Source organism: Pristiophorus japonicus, chromosome 4, assembly GCF_044704955.1.
Source record: "Pristiophorus japonicus isolate sPriJap1 chromosome 4, sPriJap1.hap1, whole genome shotgun sequence".
NCBI classification, from domain to species: domain Eukaryota; kingdom Metazoa; phylum Chordata; class Chondrichthyes; family Pristiophoridae; genus Pristiophorus; species Pristiophorus japonicus.
Window position 1 is genome coordinate 56,769,480 of NC_091980.1, and position 20,818 is coordinate 56,790,297.

General features: G+C 44.2%; 1 protein-coding gene across 1 annotated transcript in view; it reads left to right on the forward strand.

Annotated features, from left to right (window-relative positions):
• The window catches only part of ddx46 (DEAD (Asp-Glu-Ala-Asp) box polypeptide 46), an 86,791-nt gene that overhangs the window by 45,366 nt on the left and 20,607 nt on the right, over positions 1-20,818 (forward strand). The window contains exons 13-17 of the mRNA XM_070877101.1: positions 4,346-4,508; positions 6,861-7,054; positions 7,170-7,307; positions 7,506-7,655; positions 7,864-8,037. Coding sequence (XP_070733202.1) covers positions 4,346-4,508; positions 6,861-7,054; positions 7,170-7,307; positions 7,506-7,655; positions 7,864-8,037 — 819 coding nt within the window. The remainder of the gene's footprint in view (positions 1-4,345; positions 4,509-6,860; positions 7,055-7,169; positions 7,308-7,505; positions 7,656-7,863; positions 8,038-20,818) is intronic.

The window sequence follows — 20,818 nt, forward strand, 5'->3', positions numbered from 1 at the left end:
TAATAGTCTGTCTCTCTGTTTTTACCACCAAAGTGGATAACCTCACATTTATCCACATTATACTTCATCTGCCACGCATTTGCCCACTCACCTAACCTATCCAAGTCACTCTGTAGCCTCATAGCATCCTCCTCGCAGCTCACACTGCCACCCAACTTAGTGTCATCCGCAAATTTGGAGATACTACATTTAATCCCTTCGTCTAAATCATTAATGTATAATGTAAACAGCTGGGGCCCCAGCACAGAACCCTGCGGTACCCCACTAGTCACTGCCTGCCATTCCGAAAAGTACCCATTTACTCCTACTCTTTGCTTCCTGTCTGACAACCAGTTCTCAATCCACGTCAGCACACTACCCCCAATCCCATGTGCTTTAACTTTGCACATTAATCTCCTGTGTGGGACCTTGTCGAAAGCCTTCTGAAAGTCCAAATACACCACATCAACTGGTACTCCTTTGTCCACTTTATTGGAAACATCCTCAAAAAATTCCAGAAGATTTGTCAAGCATGATCTCCCTTTTACAAATCCATGCTGACTTGGACCTATCATGTCACCATTTTCCAAATGCGCTGCTATGACATCCTTAATAATTGATTCCATCATTTTACCCACTACTGAGGTCAGGCTGACCGGTCTATAATTCCCTGCTTTCTCTCTCCCTCCTTTTTTAAAAAGTGGGGTTACATTGGCTACCCTCCACTCGATAGGAACTGATCCAGAGTCAATGGAATGTTGGAAAATGACTGTCAATGCATCCGCTATTTCCAAGGCCACCTCCTTAAGTACTCTGGGATGCAGTCCATCAGGCCATATAATGAGTATAAATTTAAAAACTACCACCATTGCATCAGTGCATCTCAAGTGAAGCTAAACCACTAAGCACTTCCAACAAAACTTCAAAAAAAATTGATAATGAGCTGGGACTGGTGTTGAGAAATGTGGGCTGCAAAAGGTCATGTAATAGGCTGGGATGGGAAAGCTTGGCCTGTGTGTTTTTACACATTTTGTGTTAAGTCTGACCACTATTGATAATGATATGAAGCGGGGGAAGCACTGCAACAGCAATCTGGTGACCAGATGCAGGTAGGGCTGAGGGCTAGGCTTAAGGCCAGCTGCTCACTACTGAGAAAAATAGAGCTGGTGGGGCTGGATAGGTTGAGGCTAAAATCAGGTGGCTGTAAATGAATCAGGTGGGTCAGGGATGTCCACAAATGGGCAAGGGAGTCCTGCGTGCCCCATTTATTGGGGAGAAACCTGGAAATCATGTTTAAACACCTGTTAACCAGCTACAAAATATCTGAATGTAGAGTGAAAAACAAAATGGCAGGTGACCTGCGTGACATGACACAGCACCATCTAATAGTGGAAGGCTTTCTGTCGTAAAACTATTTGCGTAGTGTTTTGCCATTATAAAATGTGACTTCACCTTATTTTATATGTCGCAATTTTTATGTGGACAGGAGGTGCGCTCCATATGCAAGAGTTTTAATATGCTAGGAGATCTCCATGGCATTACTTGTGGACAGTTGAAGGTTTGATAATAAAACAAGGATGTTATGCCATGTAGTATTAACAGGAACACAAAATTATTACCTGACTTTGCCCTCTCTAATACCCCTCCCCGCAAATGTTCAGAAACTCCCTTTCCAGGCATTGCCAGCAATAGGGCTGGCCCTGGGATTCGGGAAGGGGGCCTAGTGTCTGACAATACTGGATTAAGTCTCAGGATCTGGCAATATTTTGAGAAGGATCTGAGAGGTGGGTCCTGATATTGCAGGTGGGTTCTGGGAACACTGATGCAGGTCCTGGATCTGTGAGTATTGAGGACCGAGGGTGATCTCTGGGTCTAGAAGCATTGAGGGAGTTCTTGGATTAGGGAACACTGGGAATGTGACTTGAGGATTTGTTGCCATGGGTGAGGTGGGGTGGGTGGTGGGGGGGGAGTGGAAAAGGTCTGGCAGTGGAATAGAAAGTCCTGGGGAGGTAGGTTGTGGGGGCCCAACAGAACTGTGGAAGGGATTTGGGAGCATAGGGAGCCTCAGTCTGGCAGTATTGGGTGATTGCTGGGATCTAGGAGTATTTGGAAGACACAGTTTAATAGACTTGTGGATAAGAGGGCCCTAGGCGAATGGGACCAAACTGCACTTGCCCCCTATTGGACCTTGTACTATGCTCTACCCCTCTATTCCTGCCTGTTATCGTCCTTCCCCCGCCCAACTGCAGACCCTTGTGTGGCCTCAAGGAATTCACTCCCACCAGTGTTCATGTGGTCAGCTGGTTCCTATTTTTACCTTCCTAATTTAAGATGTTTAGTACACATTGATTAAATTTGCAAACTTAGTCTTTAAAACACACACTTTTTCATAAGGCACAAAAATTACTTCACAATTGCTCAAAAGTTTCGTGTTACAGTTTCTGGTTTTTGACATTTTTTTAAAAATCCCTTAAGCTGAAAACAGTTCAGGGAAGAGATTTTTTTAATTGAATTTTTAACCAAAATAAAGAGGGGAATGGCTTACCATGATTGACAGACAACCAAAATCAGAAGGACCATAATTCAAAAATCACATTTCTAATTATCAATAAAGAAGTCACAGCTGTTTGGTGTCTGTGAACAATACACTTTTTAAAAATAATTGTTAAATTTAAATGTTATCACCTGAAATAAAACTCAACTCAAATCCTCACAGGATGAGGAGACATACCCTTCTACTTCAATTGATGCTGATCCACAGATTTAATACTGCAAAATTCTGAAAACGGCAGATGTGCAGAATGCACACGTATGCTCTGCAACTGTTTTGAAGTAAAAGTATACAATGGCATGTCAGGTTTTTGAGACAATTTAAGGCCTTGAACTAAACTTTAAGGAAAAAATTAAAAGGCACAAAAAGATAATTCAGTGGGTAAATGTAATGTTATTGTGAAATACGTATATTTTTGTTTTAAACCTTGCGTTGGACATCAGAAATTTAATTCATTGTGTAAAAAGTAGTGGCTGGAATTTTTTGAAAAAACATTATTGAGTGATTCGATTGGCTAATCGATTAAATATGACAGTGTAATATTGATATAGCATTTTCTCCCGATAAATTTAGATTTTTCCGTTGTGATTCAACATAAATGCTTGCTATAGGAAGTAAGATCAATGTATGCAGGGAGTGCGTGCTATATACAGACATTTGGAGACTCGTGGAGATGGAACTATAAATAAACAGTTGATCAATATATTATAAATTCAGTTAAAAGATAATTTGCAAAACATGCAGTTGATTATAATCTGCGTAACAATAACAATTTGCATTTTATAAAGTGCCTTTAACGTAGAAAAATGTCCCACTGTGCTTCACTGAGCGTATGGGAAAGAAATGTATGTCAGGCCAAAGAATAAGATACTAGAAGGGGCGACCAAAAGTTTGGTCAAAGAGTGGGTTTTAAAGAGAGTCTTAAAAAGGAGAGAGAGTGGGATTTAGGGAAGAAATGAGCAATGGGCCTATGTGGCTGAAGGAATGGCTGTCAATGGTGGGTGAAGGGAAGGCGGATTCATAAAAGGCCCAAGTCAGAGGAGCAGTGCTCGTGGGTGTGGAGGGGGGGGGGAGGGGAAGAAAGAAAGAAAGAAAGGGTCAGCAATGACTGGGATAATGGGTGAGTGGGATGTAGTTTGGGTTAGGATAGGGGCAGCAGAGTTTACGGAGGGAGGAGGCCGGTCAGGATAGCATTGAAATAGGGATCTGGAAGTGACAAAGGTATGGATGAGAGTTTCAGCAGCAATTAGGCTGAGGTGAAGCGGAGGCAGGCAATGTTACGGAGGTAGAAATACATGTTCTTTTTGATGGAGAGGATAGGGTTCTGGAAGCTTAACTCAAGGTCATCGGAATTTTGAACAGCCTGAGACAGAGGTTGTGGGGATGAGGGTGGGGGGGAGGCGGGGTGGGTGAGTTGAATTTCCGGCAAGGGTACAGAGTTTGATGCAATCAAAGATGGTTAGCTGGAATAAATTGAGGCTCATCCAAGACCAGATATCGGGCAAGCAGTCTGATAATAGTGTCAGTAGGAGGTGAAGTGGTTGAGACAGGTGGTGGAAGGTAGAGCTGGGTGTCATTAGCATACATGTGGAACTTGACCCCGTGTTTTTAGACGATGTTGGCAAGGGCCAACAGGTAGATGAGGAGGGGACAAAGGGCAGATGCTTGAGAGCAGTCCCACTAAGCAGGACAATGGAGGAGGATGGTATGGTTAACCTCGTCAATAATTGCAATTTGTAGTTCAAGACCATATATCATGAAAATATTCTTTAATTAAAATTATAATTCCACATATTTATTTGTTTTTTGCCACAGATTGTCATTGAGGAGGAAAACAAGTTTTTGAAGTTGTTGGAACTGTTGGGTCATTACCAAGAAAATGGCTCTGTTATAGTGTTTGTGGACAAGCAAGAGCATGCTGATGGTTTATTGAAGGACCTGATGAGGGCAGCCTACCCCTGCATGTCATTACATGGAGGTACTGTGTAAAGTATATTCAATTACCGCATAATGCCCAATGTTTATTTCTCTTTTCTTTGTAAGGATGATGACACACTATATGGCTGTATGAGCACCAGTAGGTAACTTTCTGAGCTTCGTTTAAGTGGCCATTCTTCAGGTGTCGACGGAAATAATGGGGGTAAAATTCTATTTTGGCGATTGCGCAAGTTAATGCAAAGGAAAATCAGACAGGGCATATAATGGGCAGCCGATCCACTACCGCCTGTTTTGTGTTGAATTTTACCCCCAATGTCTGTTGTAGGCAATTTGAATGTGGGGGCATAACCACTGAGCCTGCTTGTATATTGCAGCAGGGCTTTTGGATAACGATCAGAAGTGGGAATCCTGGCGTTATTTCCCATAGCTGAGATGAAGTAACTCATTGGGTTACAGTGCGAGTTTAGAATGAACGTCACTTACTGTCCCTGTTCTGTCCTCCCTTGTTCCTTTCTATTTTGAAACTAAATCTTTAGATTTGTACACCTTTGCTGTAAAATAGTACATCCTTGCTGTATATTTCTATCTCAAATAAAATTGAGAAACAGAGTATTTTCCGAGCACACTACTTTTTATAACCTTGTTGCAAATAAATTAACTCTTGATTTTGCTTAGGAAATTTACAGTTGCACTTCTTTGTGTATCCTTCTTTAACAAGAGGAGGCTATATTTTGCTTGATCCAAAAGTATACAGGTTTAGGAAGATGGACCGCAATTGTAGCATAGACTTCTGGCCTTCTCTCTGATACTTCATCTTGTCTTTATTTTTAAAAACGTAATTTTACTTGTTCTTTCCTGCCCCCCGCCCCCACCAAAATCATCTTTCCTTTCAAGTTTTATTTTCCGTTAAACCATTTCTTACTATTCCTTGATTGTTTTTATCATCTTTAAGAGCTCTTAATTTTGCTTTTCAAAAATCTCTTTTCTCATTTTAACTTTTTCACATTTTCTTGGTATTGTTAGATATTTAAATATGCTGAAAACAATTCAACAAAACCTAGTTAAAACAATCCACCCTTTCCATCGCACAAACTTATGGGTTTCCCGCCGTCTCTCTGGTCCCCCGCACTGCGGGTGAGCCCATGTTCTAACGAGAACTCATTTTGAATTAATTTCATTGCTGCCTTATTTCTTGTGTAGAAACTTGCTTTAGGAAACTAGTGGATGCAGTGTGTTAGAACAATTTCTCTTGTCTCTGGGTTTATTGAATTTAATTTCATAATCCATGGTGGGATTCAATCTCATGACCTGTGGTTTGTTACTTAAGTATCATAACCGCTGGACTATCTTAGCCCAGGTGGGTGGCATAAGATTCTTAATTCTTTCAGCCAGATAAGTGTCCTTAGAGACTTGGGTTTGGGATCGTCAGAACCTCGTTCCCAGTGTGCAGAAGTAGATTGTTACATATTTGCACCAATTAGCAGTTTTGCTCAGAATCAGTAGAAGGATTGGTCTGGGAAATTGTAATGTGCCATAGGGATTAAAGATAACATTTTTAAGATTAGCAGTGCTGATATGGTAAAATAATTTGGTACAAAATGCAGTCAATGCTATGCGCTTCTTGGGAATTCTTCATACAGATTGATGGTAAGAGTAATAATAATCTCAAATTACTCATCATAGATAATCTATTATCTTGATAATCCACCTAAAAAGGAAGATGAACTTTCAATGAATAGAGCAGTTATAGAACATTCTCATTCGAGGTTGATTGAATTAAATATTTATGTAGTTACTGGAAAGTCAATAAATGTCCATGTGCTTTTTACGTCATTAATATAAATTAATGTCTCTTCAAAATAAGTTAAGAGTCACAATTTGACATACAAATGCAACTAATTAAGATGTTGTGGGACACAGTGATCTAAAAGATGAGACGATTGAATAAATTGGGGGGGGGGAAATGGAGTTAGTGCAGTAGTGGGGTTGTTTAATTGGTTAATTTGGGTTTCCAGTTCATTAATGGCAAAAGATTGTTGGTAGCAGTTGTTTTGTACAGAGTGAGTTTAGTGCACTGATGAAGGGAGCACAGCTGTTGCAGAGTTTAATGTGCAGCCCATTCTGTTACACTTAATATAAAAATGATTTTTTTTAAGTGTTGTGTACATGAACACTGTTCGGCAGTATTTTATTCAGTGACTCACGTCTGTTTTATGATTGGTTTGTGAAAAATGTCATAATCACCTTAATCAACATGTTAGTTTGTGGAGGAAGTAGAACTTAAGCACCCTCATTTTTGAAGGTATAAGGACCTTGAACTTGTAAACACATTCCTAAGATATTCTCATTAAAATGACAAAAGAAAACTTCAATATAAATTATTTTGTTGCAGGTATTGATCAATATGATCGCGACAGTATAATCAATGATTTTAAGACCGGAGTGTGCCGATTGCTTGTGGCAACATCGGTAGCAGCACGAGGACTGGATGTGAAACAGCTGATTCTTGTTATCAACTACAGTTGTCCTAATCATTATGAAGATTATGTACATCGAGTAGGACGTACTGGCAGAGCTGGTAACAAAGTGAGTATGCAAAGGAAAATGATCTCTGATCAATGATGAATTGCTGTGTGTTACATTTGATTAAATGCATTTGAGTTTAACTGTTTCTCATAAGTCTTCATTTTTTTTTTGGTAGGGTTATGCGTATACATTCATTACTGAGGAGCAAGTCCGTTATGGAGGTGATCTAATTAAGGCCTTAGAAATGTCAGGAAATTCTGTTCCACCTGAGCTGGAAAAATTGTGGAATGACTTCAAAGAACAGCAAAAGGCAGTAAGTAGTAATTGTGATAAGTCACGTAAGTGGGTTCAAGAATTGACATTTTGCTGTTTGATATGAAAATGTAAGCATTTGAATATTAATATTCTGCAACATGAAAATGCTGTTTGAAACTGACCTAATTTCAGAATTATGTAATAAGGAGCAGCCAAATTGATTTCATTAAAACCATTTATTTTCTCTGTTCTTAAGGAAGGAAAAACTATTAAGAAGTCGAGTGGCTTCTCTGGGAAAGGCTTTAAATTTGATGAGACTGAACAAGTTCTGGCAAATGAAAGAAAGAAGCTACAGAAAGCTGCTCTGGGTCTTCAGGATTCTGATGATGAGGACACTGCAGTTGATGTAAGTACAGCAGACAGTGTGAACTAAACATAGGCGTTTGGGGTTTGTGGCAAAGGCTGTCATGCACACTACTGTTACGCTGCCTTGATATCATATTTGAATTTTGTCATTGCTGATCATTTATAGTAGCTATTGGATCTAAATTGCTTGTTGATTTCATGATTTTATTGTGCTGCAATTTGCTGTAACATTTGGTTGTTTTCTTCAGATTGATGAACAGATTGAGAGCATGTTCAATTCCAAGAAGCGTGTAAAAGATATGGCAATGCCAGGAGCTGCTAATGTTCCAGCGCCATCTGCTGGTAATGCAGAGAAACTGGAGATTGCCAAGAGGCTAGCATTGAAGATCAATGCCCAGAAGAATCTTGGTGCAGAAGCACAGGTAATGGATGTAATGTTAATCAGTGGAATATTAACTAGTTTGAAACTACTGTGATTCAGCGCAACCGTGAGTTTATTTAATATAAGCCTGTCATTTTAATTCTTCGGACTACTCCCACTCTGACTTGTCTGTCCTAGACCTCCTACACTGTTCCAATGAAGCTCTGCGTAAGCTCAAAGAACACCACCTCCTCATTCCATTGGGCACTTTACATCGAGTTCAACAATTTCAGATCATAACCTCTGTCCCCATTTTTCAGATGGCGGCTGATGCTCATGCTTCTGATATTCCCATTTAGAAACATAGAAAATAGGTGCAGAAGTAGGCCATTCGGCCCTTAGAGCCTGCACCGCCATTCAATAAGATCATGGCTGATCATTCCCTCAGTACCCCTTTCCTGCTTTCTCTCCATAACCCTTGATCTCTAGCCGTAAGGGCCATATCTAACTCCCTCGTGAATATATCCAATGAACTGGCATCAATAACTGCGGCAGGGAATTCCACAGGTTAACAACTCTGAGTGAAGAAGTTTCTCCTAAATGGCCTACCCCTTATCCTAAGACTATGTTCCCTGGTTCTGGACTTCCCCAACATCGGGAACATTCTTCCCACATCTAACCAGTCCAGTCCCGTCAGAATCTTACACGTTTCTATGAGATCCCCTCGCATCCTTCTAAACTCCAGTGATTAAAGGCCCAGTTATCCAATCCCTCCTCATATGACAGTCCAGCCATCCCTGGAATCAGTCTGGTGAACCTTCGCTGCACTCTCTCAATAGCAAGAACATCCATCCTCAGATTGGGAGACCAAAACTGAACACAATATTCCAGGTGAGGCCTCACCAAGGCCCTGTACAACTGCAGTAAGACCTTCCTGCTCCGATACTCAAATCCCCTAGCTATGAAGGCCAACATACCATTTGCCGCCTTCACCGCCTGCTGTACCTGCATGCCAACTTTCAATGAACCATGACACCCAGGTCTTGTTGCACCTCCCCCTTTCCTAATCTGCCATTCAGATAATCTGCCTTCGTGTTTTTGCCCCCAAAGTGGATAACCTCACATTTATCCACATTATACTGCATTTGCCTACTCGCCTAACCTGTCCAAGTCACCCTACAGCCTCTTAGCATCCTCCTCACAGCTCACACTCAGTTTAATGTCATCTGCAAACTTGGAGATATTACACTCAATTCCTTTGTCTAAATCATTAATGTATATTGTAAAGAGCTGGGGTCCCAGCATTAAGCCCTGCGGCACTCCACTAGTCACTGCCTGCCATTCTGAAAAGGAACCGTTTATCCCGACTCTCTGCTTCCTGTCTGCCAACCAGTTCTCTATCCACGTGAGTACATTACCCCCAATACCATGTGCTTTGATTTTGCACACCAATCTCTTGTGCGGGCCCCATGTCAAAAGCCTTTTGAAAGTCCAAATACACCACATCCACTGGTTCTCCCTTGTCCACTCTGCTAGTTACATCCTTAAAAAATTCCAGAAGATTCGTCAAGCATGATTTCACTTTCATAAATCCATGCTGACTTGGACCGATCCTGTCACTGCTTTCCAAATGCGCTGCTATTTCATCCTTCATGATTGATTCCAACATTTTCCCCATTACTGATGTCAGGCTAACCGGTCTATAATTACCCGTTTTCTCTCTCATTTTTAAAAAAGTGGTGTTATATTAGCTACCTTCCAGTCCATAGGAACTGATCCAGAGTCGATAGACTGTTGGAAAATGATCACCAATGCATCCACTATTTCGAGGGCCACTTCCTTAAGTACTCTGGGATGCAGACTATCAGGCCCCGGGGATTTATCGTCTTTCAATCCCATCAATTTCCCGCCTAATAAGGATATCCTTCAGTTCCTCCTCACTAGACCCACTGTCCCCTAGTAAATTCGGAAGGTTATTTGTGTCTTCCTTCGTGACGACAGAACCAAAGTATTGGTTCAATTGATCTGCCATTTCTTTGTTCCCCATTATAAATTTACCTGAATCCGACTGCAAGGGACCAACGTTTGTCTTCACTAATCTTTTTCTCTTCACATATTTATAGAAGCTTTTGCAGTCAGTTTTTATGTTCCCCGCAAACTTCCTCTCGTACTCTATTTTCCCCCTCTTAATTAAACCCTTAGTCCTCCTTTGTTGAATTCAAAATTTCTCCCAGTCCTCAGGTTTGTTGCTTTTTCTAGCCAATTTATATGCCTCTTCCTTGGTTTTAACACTATCCTTAATTTCCCTTGTTAGCCACGGTTGAGCCGCCTTCCCCGATTTATTTTTACTCCAGACAGGGATGTACAATTGCTGAAGTTCATCCATGTGATCTTTAAATGTTTGCCATTGCTTATCCACCGTCAACCCTTTAAGTATCCTTTGCCAGTCTAGTCTAGCCAATTCACACCTCATACCGTCGAAATTACCTTTCCTTAAGTTCAGGACCCTAGTTTCCGAATTAACGATGTCACTCTCCTTCATAATAAAGAATTCTACCATATTATGGTCACTCTTCCCCAAGGGGCCTCGCACAACAAGATTGCTAATTAGTCCCTTCTCATTACACATCACCCAGTCTAGGATGGCCAGCTCTCTAGTTGATTCCTCGACATATTGGTCTAGAAAACCATCCCTAATACACTCCAGGAAATTCTCCTCCACCGCATTGCTACCAGTTTGGTTAGCCCAATCAATATGTAGATTAAAGTCGCCCATGATAACTTCTACACATTTATTGCACACATCCCTTATTTCTTGTTTGATGCTGTCCCCAACCCCACTACTACTGTTTGGTGGTCTGTATACAACTCCCACTGGCGTTTTCTGCCCTTTGGTATTCCGCAGCTCCACCCATACCGATTCCACATCATCCAGGCTAATGTCCTTCCTTACTATTGCATTAATTTCCTCTTTAACCAACATTGCCACCCCCGTCTCCTTTTCCTCTCTGTCTATCCTTCCTAAATGTTGAATACCCCTGGATGTTGAGTTCCCAGCCTTGGTCACCCTGGAGCCATGTCTCTGTGATGCCAATTACATCATATCCGTTAACTGCTATCTGCGCAGTTAATTCATCCACCTTATTCAGAATATTGAGGCACAGAGCCTTCAGGCTTGTCTTTTTAACACACTTTGCCCCTTTAGAATTTTGCTGTAATGTGGCCCTTTTTGTTTTTTGCCTCGGGTTTCTCGGCCCTCCATTTTTACTATTCTCCTTTCTATCTTTTGCTTCTGCCTTCATTTTATTTCCCTCTGTCTCCCTGCATAGGTTCCCATCCCCTTGCCATGTTAGTTTAACTCTTCCCCAACAGCACTAGCAAACACTCCCCCGAGTACATTGGTTCCGGTCCTGCCCAGGTGCAGACTGTCTGGTTTGTACTGGTCCCACCTACCCCAGAACCGGTTCCAATGTCCCAGAAATTTGAATCCCTCGCTGCTCCTCCATTTCTCAAGCCATGTATTCATCTGAGCTATCCTGCAATTCCTACTCTGACTAGCATGTGGCACTGGTAGCAATCCTGAGATTACTACTTTTGAGGTCCTACTTTTTAATTTAGCTCCTAGCTCCTTAAATTCGTCTCGTAGGACCTCATCCCGTTTTTTACCTATATCGTTGGTACCGATATGCACCATGACAACTGGCTGTTCACCCTCCCTTTTCAGAATGTCCTGCACCCACTCGGAGACATCCTTGACCCTTGCACCAGGGAGGCAACATACCATCCTGGAGTCTCGGTTGCGGCTGCAGAAACGCCTATCTATTCCCCTTACAATCGAATCCCCTATCACTATAGCTCTCCCACTTTTTTTCCTACCCTCCTGTGCAGCAGAGCCCCACCCACGGTGCCATGAACTTGGCTGCTGCTGCTCTCCCCTGATGAGTCATCCCCCTCAATAGTACCCAAAGCGGTGTATCTGTTTTGCAGGGGGATGACCGCAACAACAATGCTAAATGTTACTTACTGATAAAGAAAAGTAAGAAAAGCTACTCACCAATCACTTGCCCCCTTGGCTGTGACGTCACCTTTCGATTTCTTTCTACTTCTTTTTGCCTCCCTGCTGCAGCTGCACCGGCTGGCCTCTCCAACGCCTCCTCGACCTCCCGCTCGCACCTCCCGACAGATGGGCCTCTTGTAGGCCTCCCGACTCTGCTGCTCCGCCTCCTCGACCTCCCCTCCACTAGACGCAACATTTGTTTCTTTACTTGTCCCATTACCATCTCCTTTCACCTTGCACTGCCATCTGTTTTGTCATTTTATTTCTTAATGCCTTCCACCCTATCACAGACCTTCCCATTTGTTCTTTCCTCTCCTCCGCTCTTTCCCTGCCGCTCTGAAATCTGTTACATCTCTAACCTTTTTCAGTTCTGATGAAAGGTCATCGACCTGAAATGTTAACACTGGTTTCTCTCTCCACAGATGCTACCTGACCTGCTGAGTATTTCCAGCATTTTCTGTTTTTATTTACCTAATATAAGTACGGTTATGTTATTTAAAACAAGTTGGGGTGGGAAAATATTATAGAAGTATATAAGAAAAAGTACAACCAGTGGTAGTGATGCTTAGAATTAGATTTGCCAGTTGAAAAAAGGAATGTATTGATGGGATTGTGTCCAGGATAAGGAAACTCGATTCATATTGAACATGTTCCTGCCACACCACACAAAATCTAGCCCTAGTTCAGCTTGAGCTGATCCGTCTTCACATGACCAACCCGTCTAAACGCATCCAGTCCCACAGAGAGAATAGGAATTGACCCCTAAGATTGTTTTTTGACAGTGCTGTTTTTTTATTAAATATGGATAAATTAGTCACACAATACTTCATATCCGCATATCCAAACATTTGAGTAGTCAACAACTGAAGATAGTTACCTGCCTTTTTAATTGCTTAATCTTCAGATAACACCTTGGTGTGTGCTATTTATGATCACGTAAATATAGATTGAAAAATATAAGCAGCATGTTTTCTTCAAGTTTGATAACTTATTTTTTCTCTCTGGACAGTGTTACCCTTGAGCTGGGGACCAGTAAGTGATAGGAGATAAATGTCAATGGCCTAGGTGGTACACTGATTGTACATTTGTGGGAATTTCTGTGACCTGTTCTCTGCATCCGGTTGATCTGTGGCCACTTCAGTTTTATAATATGGCAAATTGGTTATTTGATAGAAGCAGGAAAATTGTTCTCAACTAAATTGCTATGTTTGGAAGCATTACCATGCAAGTAAGAGGATGTTTTTCATATTTGGTTGCTTTTACCTTCGTGTGATTTCTTACTGTCATAAAAGAGAACTACATTAGTTACTGTAACAAAAATGTACCTAAACAAATTGATTAGCAGCTAGTTTTTGAAGATTATTTCAGATATTACTGTGAAGAAAAACTTAATATAGCCCTCTCGAGAAATAGCATCACAGAAATATTATAATTACACCTTAGATGTACCTGATGGTAACCTCAGAGTTGATGCAGATTTTTGTACTGAATATTAGCAAGCACTTCATAAAATGATACTGCATTTGTAATAAAATTGAAGTTTGGAACTTTGTAAAAAGCCAAAATATGCAAAAGAAAATTTGTAAAATGAGCTTTAACGAATCTTCATAGGCCGAGCTGATTATTGTGGTTTAGCAGCTAACTTAATATTTCTGGAATGTCAGGCAGTTACTGGAATTAGAATGTGTGAGACGCATAGGGCCCAAGTTTCCGCCCTGTGTAAAATCGGCACACCTCCATCAGGTGCGGCGCCTTTCGAGAATAAAAAGGGTGCCAAAAACTTACCTTATGATTCTGCAAGCTCCTCAGCTTCGTGCTCGGCGAGGCGCAGCACAAGGGGTCGGGGGCGGAGCCAGGTCCCGGCGCTGAAAACTACCGGGACCTCTGCACATGCGCGCACACTCCAGCACTCGTGCAGTAGCTCTCGTCCCCGAGACTGCGTGGTACGGTCCTGAAACACCCTGGCCCTGGCCGAATGGGCTCCTTGGGCGAAGATCGGGACTCCGGGGGGAGGGGGATTCCCCTACAGTTCAGCCTCCCCTCCTCCAAGTCGGTGGCGGGGCCTGCCCGCCCGGCATCTCGTGGGAGGCGGGCCCCGCTCGAAGTGTCGGGGGCGATGGGCCGGCTTCTTCATCGGCGGCACCTGTTCAGCCTCCTCTTCTCCCCCCCGCTCCCCTCCTCTCCTCTTTCCCCCTCCCCCGCCCACCCTCCCATCCGCCGTCCCCCCTCCCATCCGCCGTCCCCCCACTCCCTCTAACACTCCCCCCTCTCTTCCCCCCCCCCCCTGTCGGCAGCGAGGTCTGCCTACCTTACATCTCACTGGGGGCGGGCCCCGCCCGAAGTGTCGGGAGCGGTGTCCCGGCTTCTTTGTCGGTGGGACCCGTTCAACCTCCCCTTCCTGCCCCCCTCTCCCCTGCACCCCACCCCTCCTCTCACTCTCCCCCCCCCCCCCCACCCCCTCCTCCCGCCCGTCCGCCCCCCCTCCTCCCGCCCGCCCCCCTCCTCTCCCCGTCCCCCTCCTCTCCCCCGCCCCCCCATTCCCCATCTCCCCCCCATTCCCCATCTCCCCCCCATTCCCCTATCTCCCCCCCCATTCCCCCATCTCCCCCCCCATTCCCCTATCTCCCCCCCCATTCCCCTATCTCCGCCCCCATTCCCCTATCTCCGCCCCCATTCCCCTATCTCCGCCCCCATTCCCCTATCTCCGCCCCCATTCCCCTATCTCCGCCCCCATTCCCCTATCTCCGCCCCCATTCCCCTATCTCCGCCCCCATTCCCCTATCTCCGCCCCCATTCCCCTATCTCCGCCCCCATTCCCCTATCTCCGCCCCCATTCCCCTATCTCCGCCCCCATTCCCCTATCTCCGCCCCCATTCCCCTATCTCCGCCCCCATTCCCCTATCTCCGCCCCCATTCCCCTATCTCCGCCCCCATTCCCCTATCTCCCCCCCCATTCCCCTATCTCCCCCCCCATTCCCCTATCTCCCCCCCCATTCCCCTATCTCCCCCCCCATTCCCCTATCTCCCCCCCCCATTCCCCTATCTCCCCCCCCATTCCCCTATCTCCCCCCCCCATTCCCCTATCTCCCCCCCCCCATTCTCCTTTCTCCCCCCCCCCATTCTCCTTTCTCCCCCCCCATTCCTCGTTCCCCACCCCCCTCCCCTCCTCGTTTCCCCCACCCCCCCTCCCCTCCTCGTTTCCCCCACCCCCCCTCCCCTCCTCGTTTCCCCCTTGAGCCCATAATGAGTAAGATTTTTTTATGTAAAAGAATTTCCTCTGCAGGTTTATTTAATTTCACTTAGTTGCTAACTGTGCGCCAGAAGGTCAGAATCTTTAATCAATTAGCGTATGTGATTGCTGGCAGAACCTCGTACCCCCCCATCTCGTTTCCTACCCCCCCCACCTCCTCGTTTCCTACCCCCCCCTCCTCGTTTCCTACCCCCCCTCCCTCCTCGTTTCCTTTTCCTACCAATTGAACAAGTACTTTGGTTCGGTATTCACTGAGGAGGACACAAACAACCTTCTGGATATAAAAGAGGTCGGAGGGTCTAGTAAGGAGGAGGAACTGAGGGAAATCCTTATTAGTCGGGAAATTGTGTTGGGGAAATTGATGGGATTGAAGGCTGATAAATCCCCAGGGCCTGATGGACTGCATCCCAGAGTACTTAAGGAGGTGGCCTTGGAAATAGTGGATGCATTGACAGTCATTTTCCAACATTCCATTGACTCTGGATCAGTTCCTATGGAGTGGAGGGTAGCCAATGTAACCCCACTTTTTAAAAAAGGAGGGAGAGAGAAAACAGGGAATTACAGACCGGTCAGCCTGACATCGGTAGTGGGTAAAATGATGGAATCAATTATTAAGGATGTCATAGCAGTGCATTTGGAAAGAGGTAATATGATAGGTCCAAGTCAGCATGGATTTGTGAAAGGGAAATCATGCTTGACAAATCTTCTGGAATTTTTTGAGGATGTTTCCAGTAGAGTGGACAAGGGAGAGCCAGTTGATGTGGTATATTTGGACTTTCAGAAGGCTTTCGACAAGGTCCCACACAAGAGATTAATGTGCAAAGTTAAAGCACATGGGATTGGGGGTAGTGTGCTGACATGGATTGAGAACTGGTTGTCAGACAGGAAGCAAAGAGTAGGAGTAAATGGGGACTTTTCAGAATGGCAGGCAGTGACTAGTGGGGTACCGCAAGGTTCTGTGCTGGGGCCCCAGCTGTTTACACTGTACATTAATGATTTAGACGAGGGGATTAAATGTAGTATCTCCAAATTTGCGGATGACACTAAGTTGGGTGGCAGTGTGAGCTGCAAGGAGGATTCTATGAGGCTGCAGAGCGACTTGGATAGGTTAGGTGAGTGGGCAAATGCATGGCAGATGAAGTATAATGTGGATAAATGTGAGGTTATCCACTTTGGTGGTAAAAACAGAGAGACAGACTATTATCTGAATGGTGACAGATTAGGAAAAGGGCAGGTGCAAAGAGACCTGGGTGTCATGGTACATCAGTCATTGAAGGTTGGCATGCAGGTACAGCAGGCGGTTAAGAAAGCAAATGGCATGTTGGCCTTCATAGCGAGGGGATTTGAGTACAAGGACAGGGAGGTGTTGCTACAATTGTACAGGGCCTTGGTGAGGCCACACCTGGAGTATTGTGTACAGTTTTGGTCTCCTAACCTGAGGAAGAACATTCTTGCTATTGAGGGAGTGCAGCGAAGGTTCACCAGACTGATTCCCGGGATGGCGGGACTGACCTATCAAGAAAGACTGGATCAACTGGGCTTGTATTCACTGGAGTTCAGAAGAATGAGAGGGGACCTCATAGAAACGTTTAAAATTCTGACGGGGTTAGACAGGTTAGATGCAGGAAGAATGTTCCCAATGTTGGGGAAGTCCAGAACCAGGGGACACAGTCTAAGGATAAGGGGGAAGCCATTTAGGACCGAGATGAGGAGGAATTTCTTCACCCAGAGAGTGGTGAACCTGTGGAATTCTCGACCACAGAAAGTAGTTGAGGCCAATTCACTGAATATATTCAAAAAGGAGTTAGATGAAGTCCTTACTACTAGGGGAATCAAGGGGTATGGTGAGAAAGCAGGAATGGGGTACTGAAGTTGCATGTTCAGTCATGAACTCATTGAATGGCGGTGCAGGCTAGAAGGGCCGAATGGCCTACTCCTGCACCTATTTTCTATGTTACCCCCCCCCCCCCTCGTTTCCTATGCCTGATTTATAAGTGTAGGTTTTTCTGAGCGTACAAAAATCTACACTTATTCCATTCTAAGCTAGTTTGGAGTAAGTTTTCGCTGCCTAAACTTGCAAAACAGGCGTAAGTGGCTGGCCACGCCCCCTTTTGAAATAAAAACTGAAACTATTCTAACTCACCAGAACTGGAGCAAACTAAATGTCGAGAATTGCAATTTCTAAGATGCTCCATTCTAAACTAGTTGCTTCAAAAAAATAGGTGCAACTCAGGCTGAAACTTGAGCCCATAATGAGTAAGATTTTTTTATGTAAAAGAATTTCCTCTGCAGGTTTATTTAATTTCACTTAGTTGCTAACTGTGCGCCAGAAGGTCAGAATCTTTAATCAATTAGCATATGTGATTGCTGGCAGAACCTCGTTCACAGTTTCTTAAAGTACCTAGCAGCAGCTGCAAGTGCTTATTACTAAAGAGCAAGCTGCCCACTGATGGCTCAGTTGGTAATAGTTGCAAGCAACTCGACCACTTGGATCAGAAGATCCCAGGCTTAATTCCCAGTTTGTGCTGAGTTAGCTGGGATGGCAGTGCACTTCGCCTCAATGCTCTTAGGCTAGGCAGAGGAAAGTCAGTCTTGGTTCCTGCTTATGATCATTATTCAGTGACCCTAGCAAGAAAGTGCACAGCTGGACATTATCAGGCTCTGCTGTGATGCATCCCAAAATTGAATGACTGCCAATTCATAAGAACATAAGAATTAGAAACAGGAGTAGGCCATTCGGCCCCTCGAGCCTGCTCCGCCATTCAATGATGTAATTGGCATCACGGAAACATGGTTTCAGGGTGACCAAGGCTGGGAACTCAACATCCAGGGGTATTCAACATTTAGGAAGGATAGACGAAAAGGAGGTGGGATGGCATTGCTGGTTAAAGAGGAAATTAATGAAATAGTAAGAAAGGACATTAGGTTGGATGATATGGAATCTGTCTGGGTGGAGCTACGGAATACCAAAGGGCAGAAAACGCTAGTGGAAGTTGTGTACAGACCATCAAACAGTAGTAGTGAGGTTGTGGACAGCATCAAACAAGATATTAGGGATGCGTGCAATAAAGGTACAGCAGTTAACATGGGTGATTTTAATCTACATATTGATTGGGCTAACCAAACTGCTAGCAATTCGGTGGAGGAGGATTTCCTGGAGTGTATTAGGGATGGTTTTCTAGACCAATATGTCGAGGAATCAACCAGGGAGCTGGCCATCCTAGACTGGGTGATGTGTAATGAGAAAGGACTAATTAGCAATCTTGTTGTGCGGGGCCCCTTGGGGCAGAGTGACCATAACATGGTAGAATTCTTTAAGATGGAGAGTGACACAGTTAATTCAGAAACTAAGGTCTTGAACTTAAGGAAAGGTAACTTCGATGGTTTGAGGCATGAATTGGCTACAATAGACTGGCAAATGATACTTAAAAGGTTGACGGTGGATAGACAATGGCAAACATTTAAAGATCACATGGATGAACTTCAGCAATTGTACATCCCTGTCTGGAGTAAAAATAAAATGGGGAAGGTGGCTCAACCGTGGCTAACAAGGGAAATTAAGGATAGTGTTAAATCCAAGGAAGAGGCATATAAATTGGCCAGAAAAAGCAGCAAACCTGAGGACAGGGAGAAATTGAGAATTCAGCAGAAGAGGACAAGGGTTTAATTAAGAGGGGGAAAATAGAGTACGAGAAGAAGCTTGCCGGGAACATAAAAACTGACTGCAAAAGCTTCTATAGATATGTGAAGAGAAAAAGATTAGTAAAGACAAACATAGGTCCCTTGCAGTCAGATTCAGGTGAATTTATAATGGGGAACAAAGAAATGGCAGACCAATAGAACAAATACTTTGGTTCTGTCTTCACGAAGGAAGACACAAATAACCTTCCGGAAGTACTAGGGGACCAAGGGTCTAGTGAGAAGGAGGAACTGAACGATATCCTTATTAGGCAGGAAATTGTGTTGGGGAAATTGAAGGCCGATAAATCCCCGGGGCCTGATAGTCTGCATCCCAGAGTACTTAAGGAAGTGGCCCTAGAAATAGTGGATGCATTGGTGATCATTTTCCAACAGTCTATCGAGTCTGGATCAGTTCCTATGGACTGGAGGGTAGCTAATGTAACACCGCTTTTTAAAAAGAGAGGGAGAGAGAACGCGGGTAATTATAGACCGGTTAGCCTGACATCAGTAGTGAGGAAAATGTTGGAATCAGTTATTAAGGATGAAATAGCAGCGCATTTGGAAAGCAGTGACAGGATCGGTCCAAGTCAGCATGGATTTATGAAGGGGAAATCATGCTTGACAAATCTGGAATTTTTTGAGGATGTAACTCGTAGAATGGACAAGGGAGAACTAGTGAATGTGGTGTATTTGGGCTTTCAAAAGGCTATTGACAAGGTCCCACACAAGAGATTGGTGTGCAAAATCCAAGCACATGGTATTGGGGATAATATACTGACGTGGATAGAGAACTGGTTGGCAGACAGGAAGCAGAGAGTCGGGATAAACGGGTCCTTTTCAGAATGGCAGGCAGTGACTAGTGGAGTGCCGCAGGGCTCAGTGCTGGGATCCCAGCTCTTTACAATATACATCAATGATTTAGATGAAGGAATTGAATGTAACATCTCCAAGTTTGCAGATGACACTAAACTGGGTGGCGGTGTGAGCTGTGAGGGGAACGCTAAGAGGTTGCAGGGTGACTTGGACAGGTTAGGTGAGTGGACAAATGCATGGCAGATGCAGTATAATGTGGATAACTGTGAGGTTATCCACTTTGGGGGCAAAAACGCGAAGACAGAATATTATCTGAATGGCGGCAGATTAGGAAAAGGGGAGGTGCAACGAGACCTGGGTGTCATGGTTCATCAGTCATTGAAAGTTGGCATGCAGGTGCAGCAGGCGGTGAAGAAGGCAAATGTCATGTTGGTCTTCGTAGCTAGGGGATTTGAGTATAGGATCAGGGAGGTCTTACTGCAGTTGTACAGGGTCTTGGTGAGGCCTCACCTGGAATATTGTGTTCAGTTTTGGTCTCCTAATCTGAGGAAGGACGTTCTTGCTATTGAGGGAGTGCAGCGAAGGTTCACCAGACTGATTCCCGGGATGGCTGGACTGACATGAGGAGAGACTGGATCAACTGGCCTTTATACATTGGAGTTTAGAAGGCTGAGAGGGGATCTCATAGAAACCTCTAAGATTCTGACGGGACTGGACAGGTTAGATGCGGGTAGAATGTTCTCGATGTTGGGGAAGTCCAGAACCAGGGGACACAGTCTTAGTCCTAAATGGCCTACCCCTTATACTGAGTTGAGGAGAAACTTCTTCACTGAGAGTTGTTAACCTGTGGAATTCCCGGCCGCAGAGAGTTGTTGATGCCATATTGGATATATTCAAGAGGGAGTTAGATATGTCCCTTGCGGCTAAGGGGATCAAGGGGTATGGAGAGAAAGCAAGAAAGGGGTACTGAGGGAATGATCAGCCATGATCTTATTGAATGGTAGTGCAGGCTCGAAGGGCCGAATGACCTACTCCTGCACC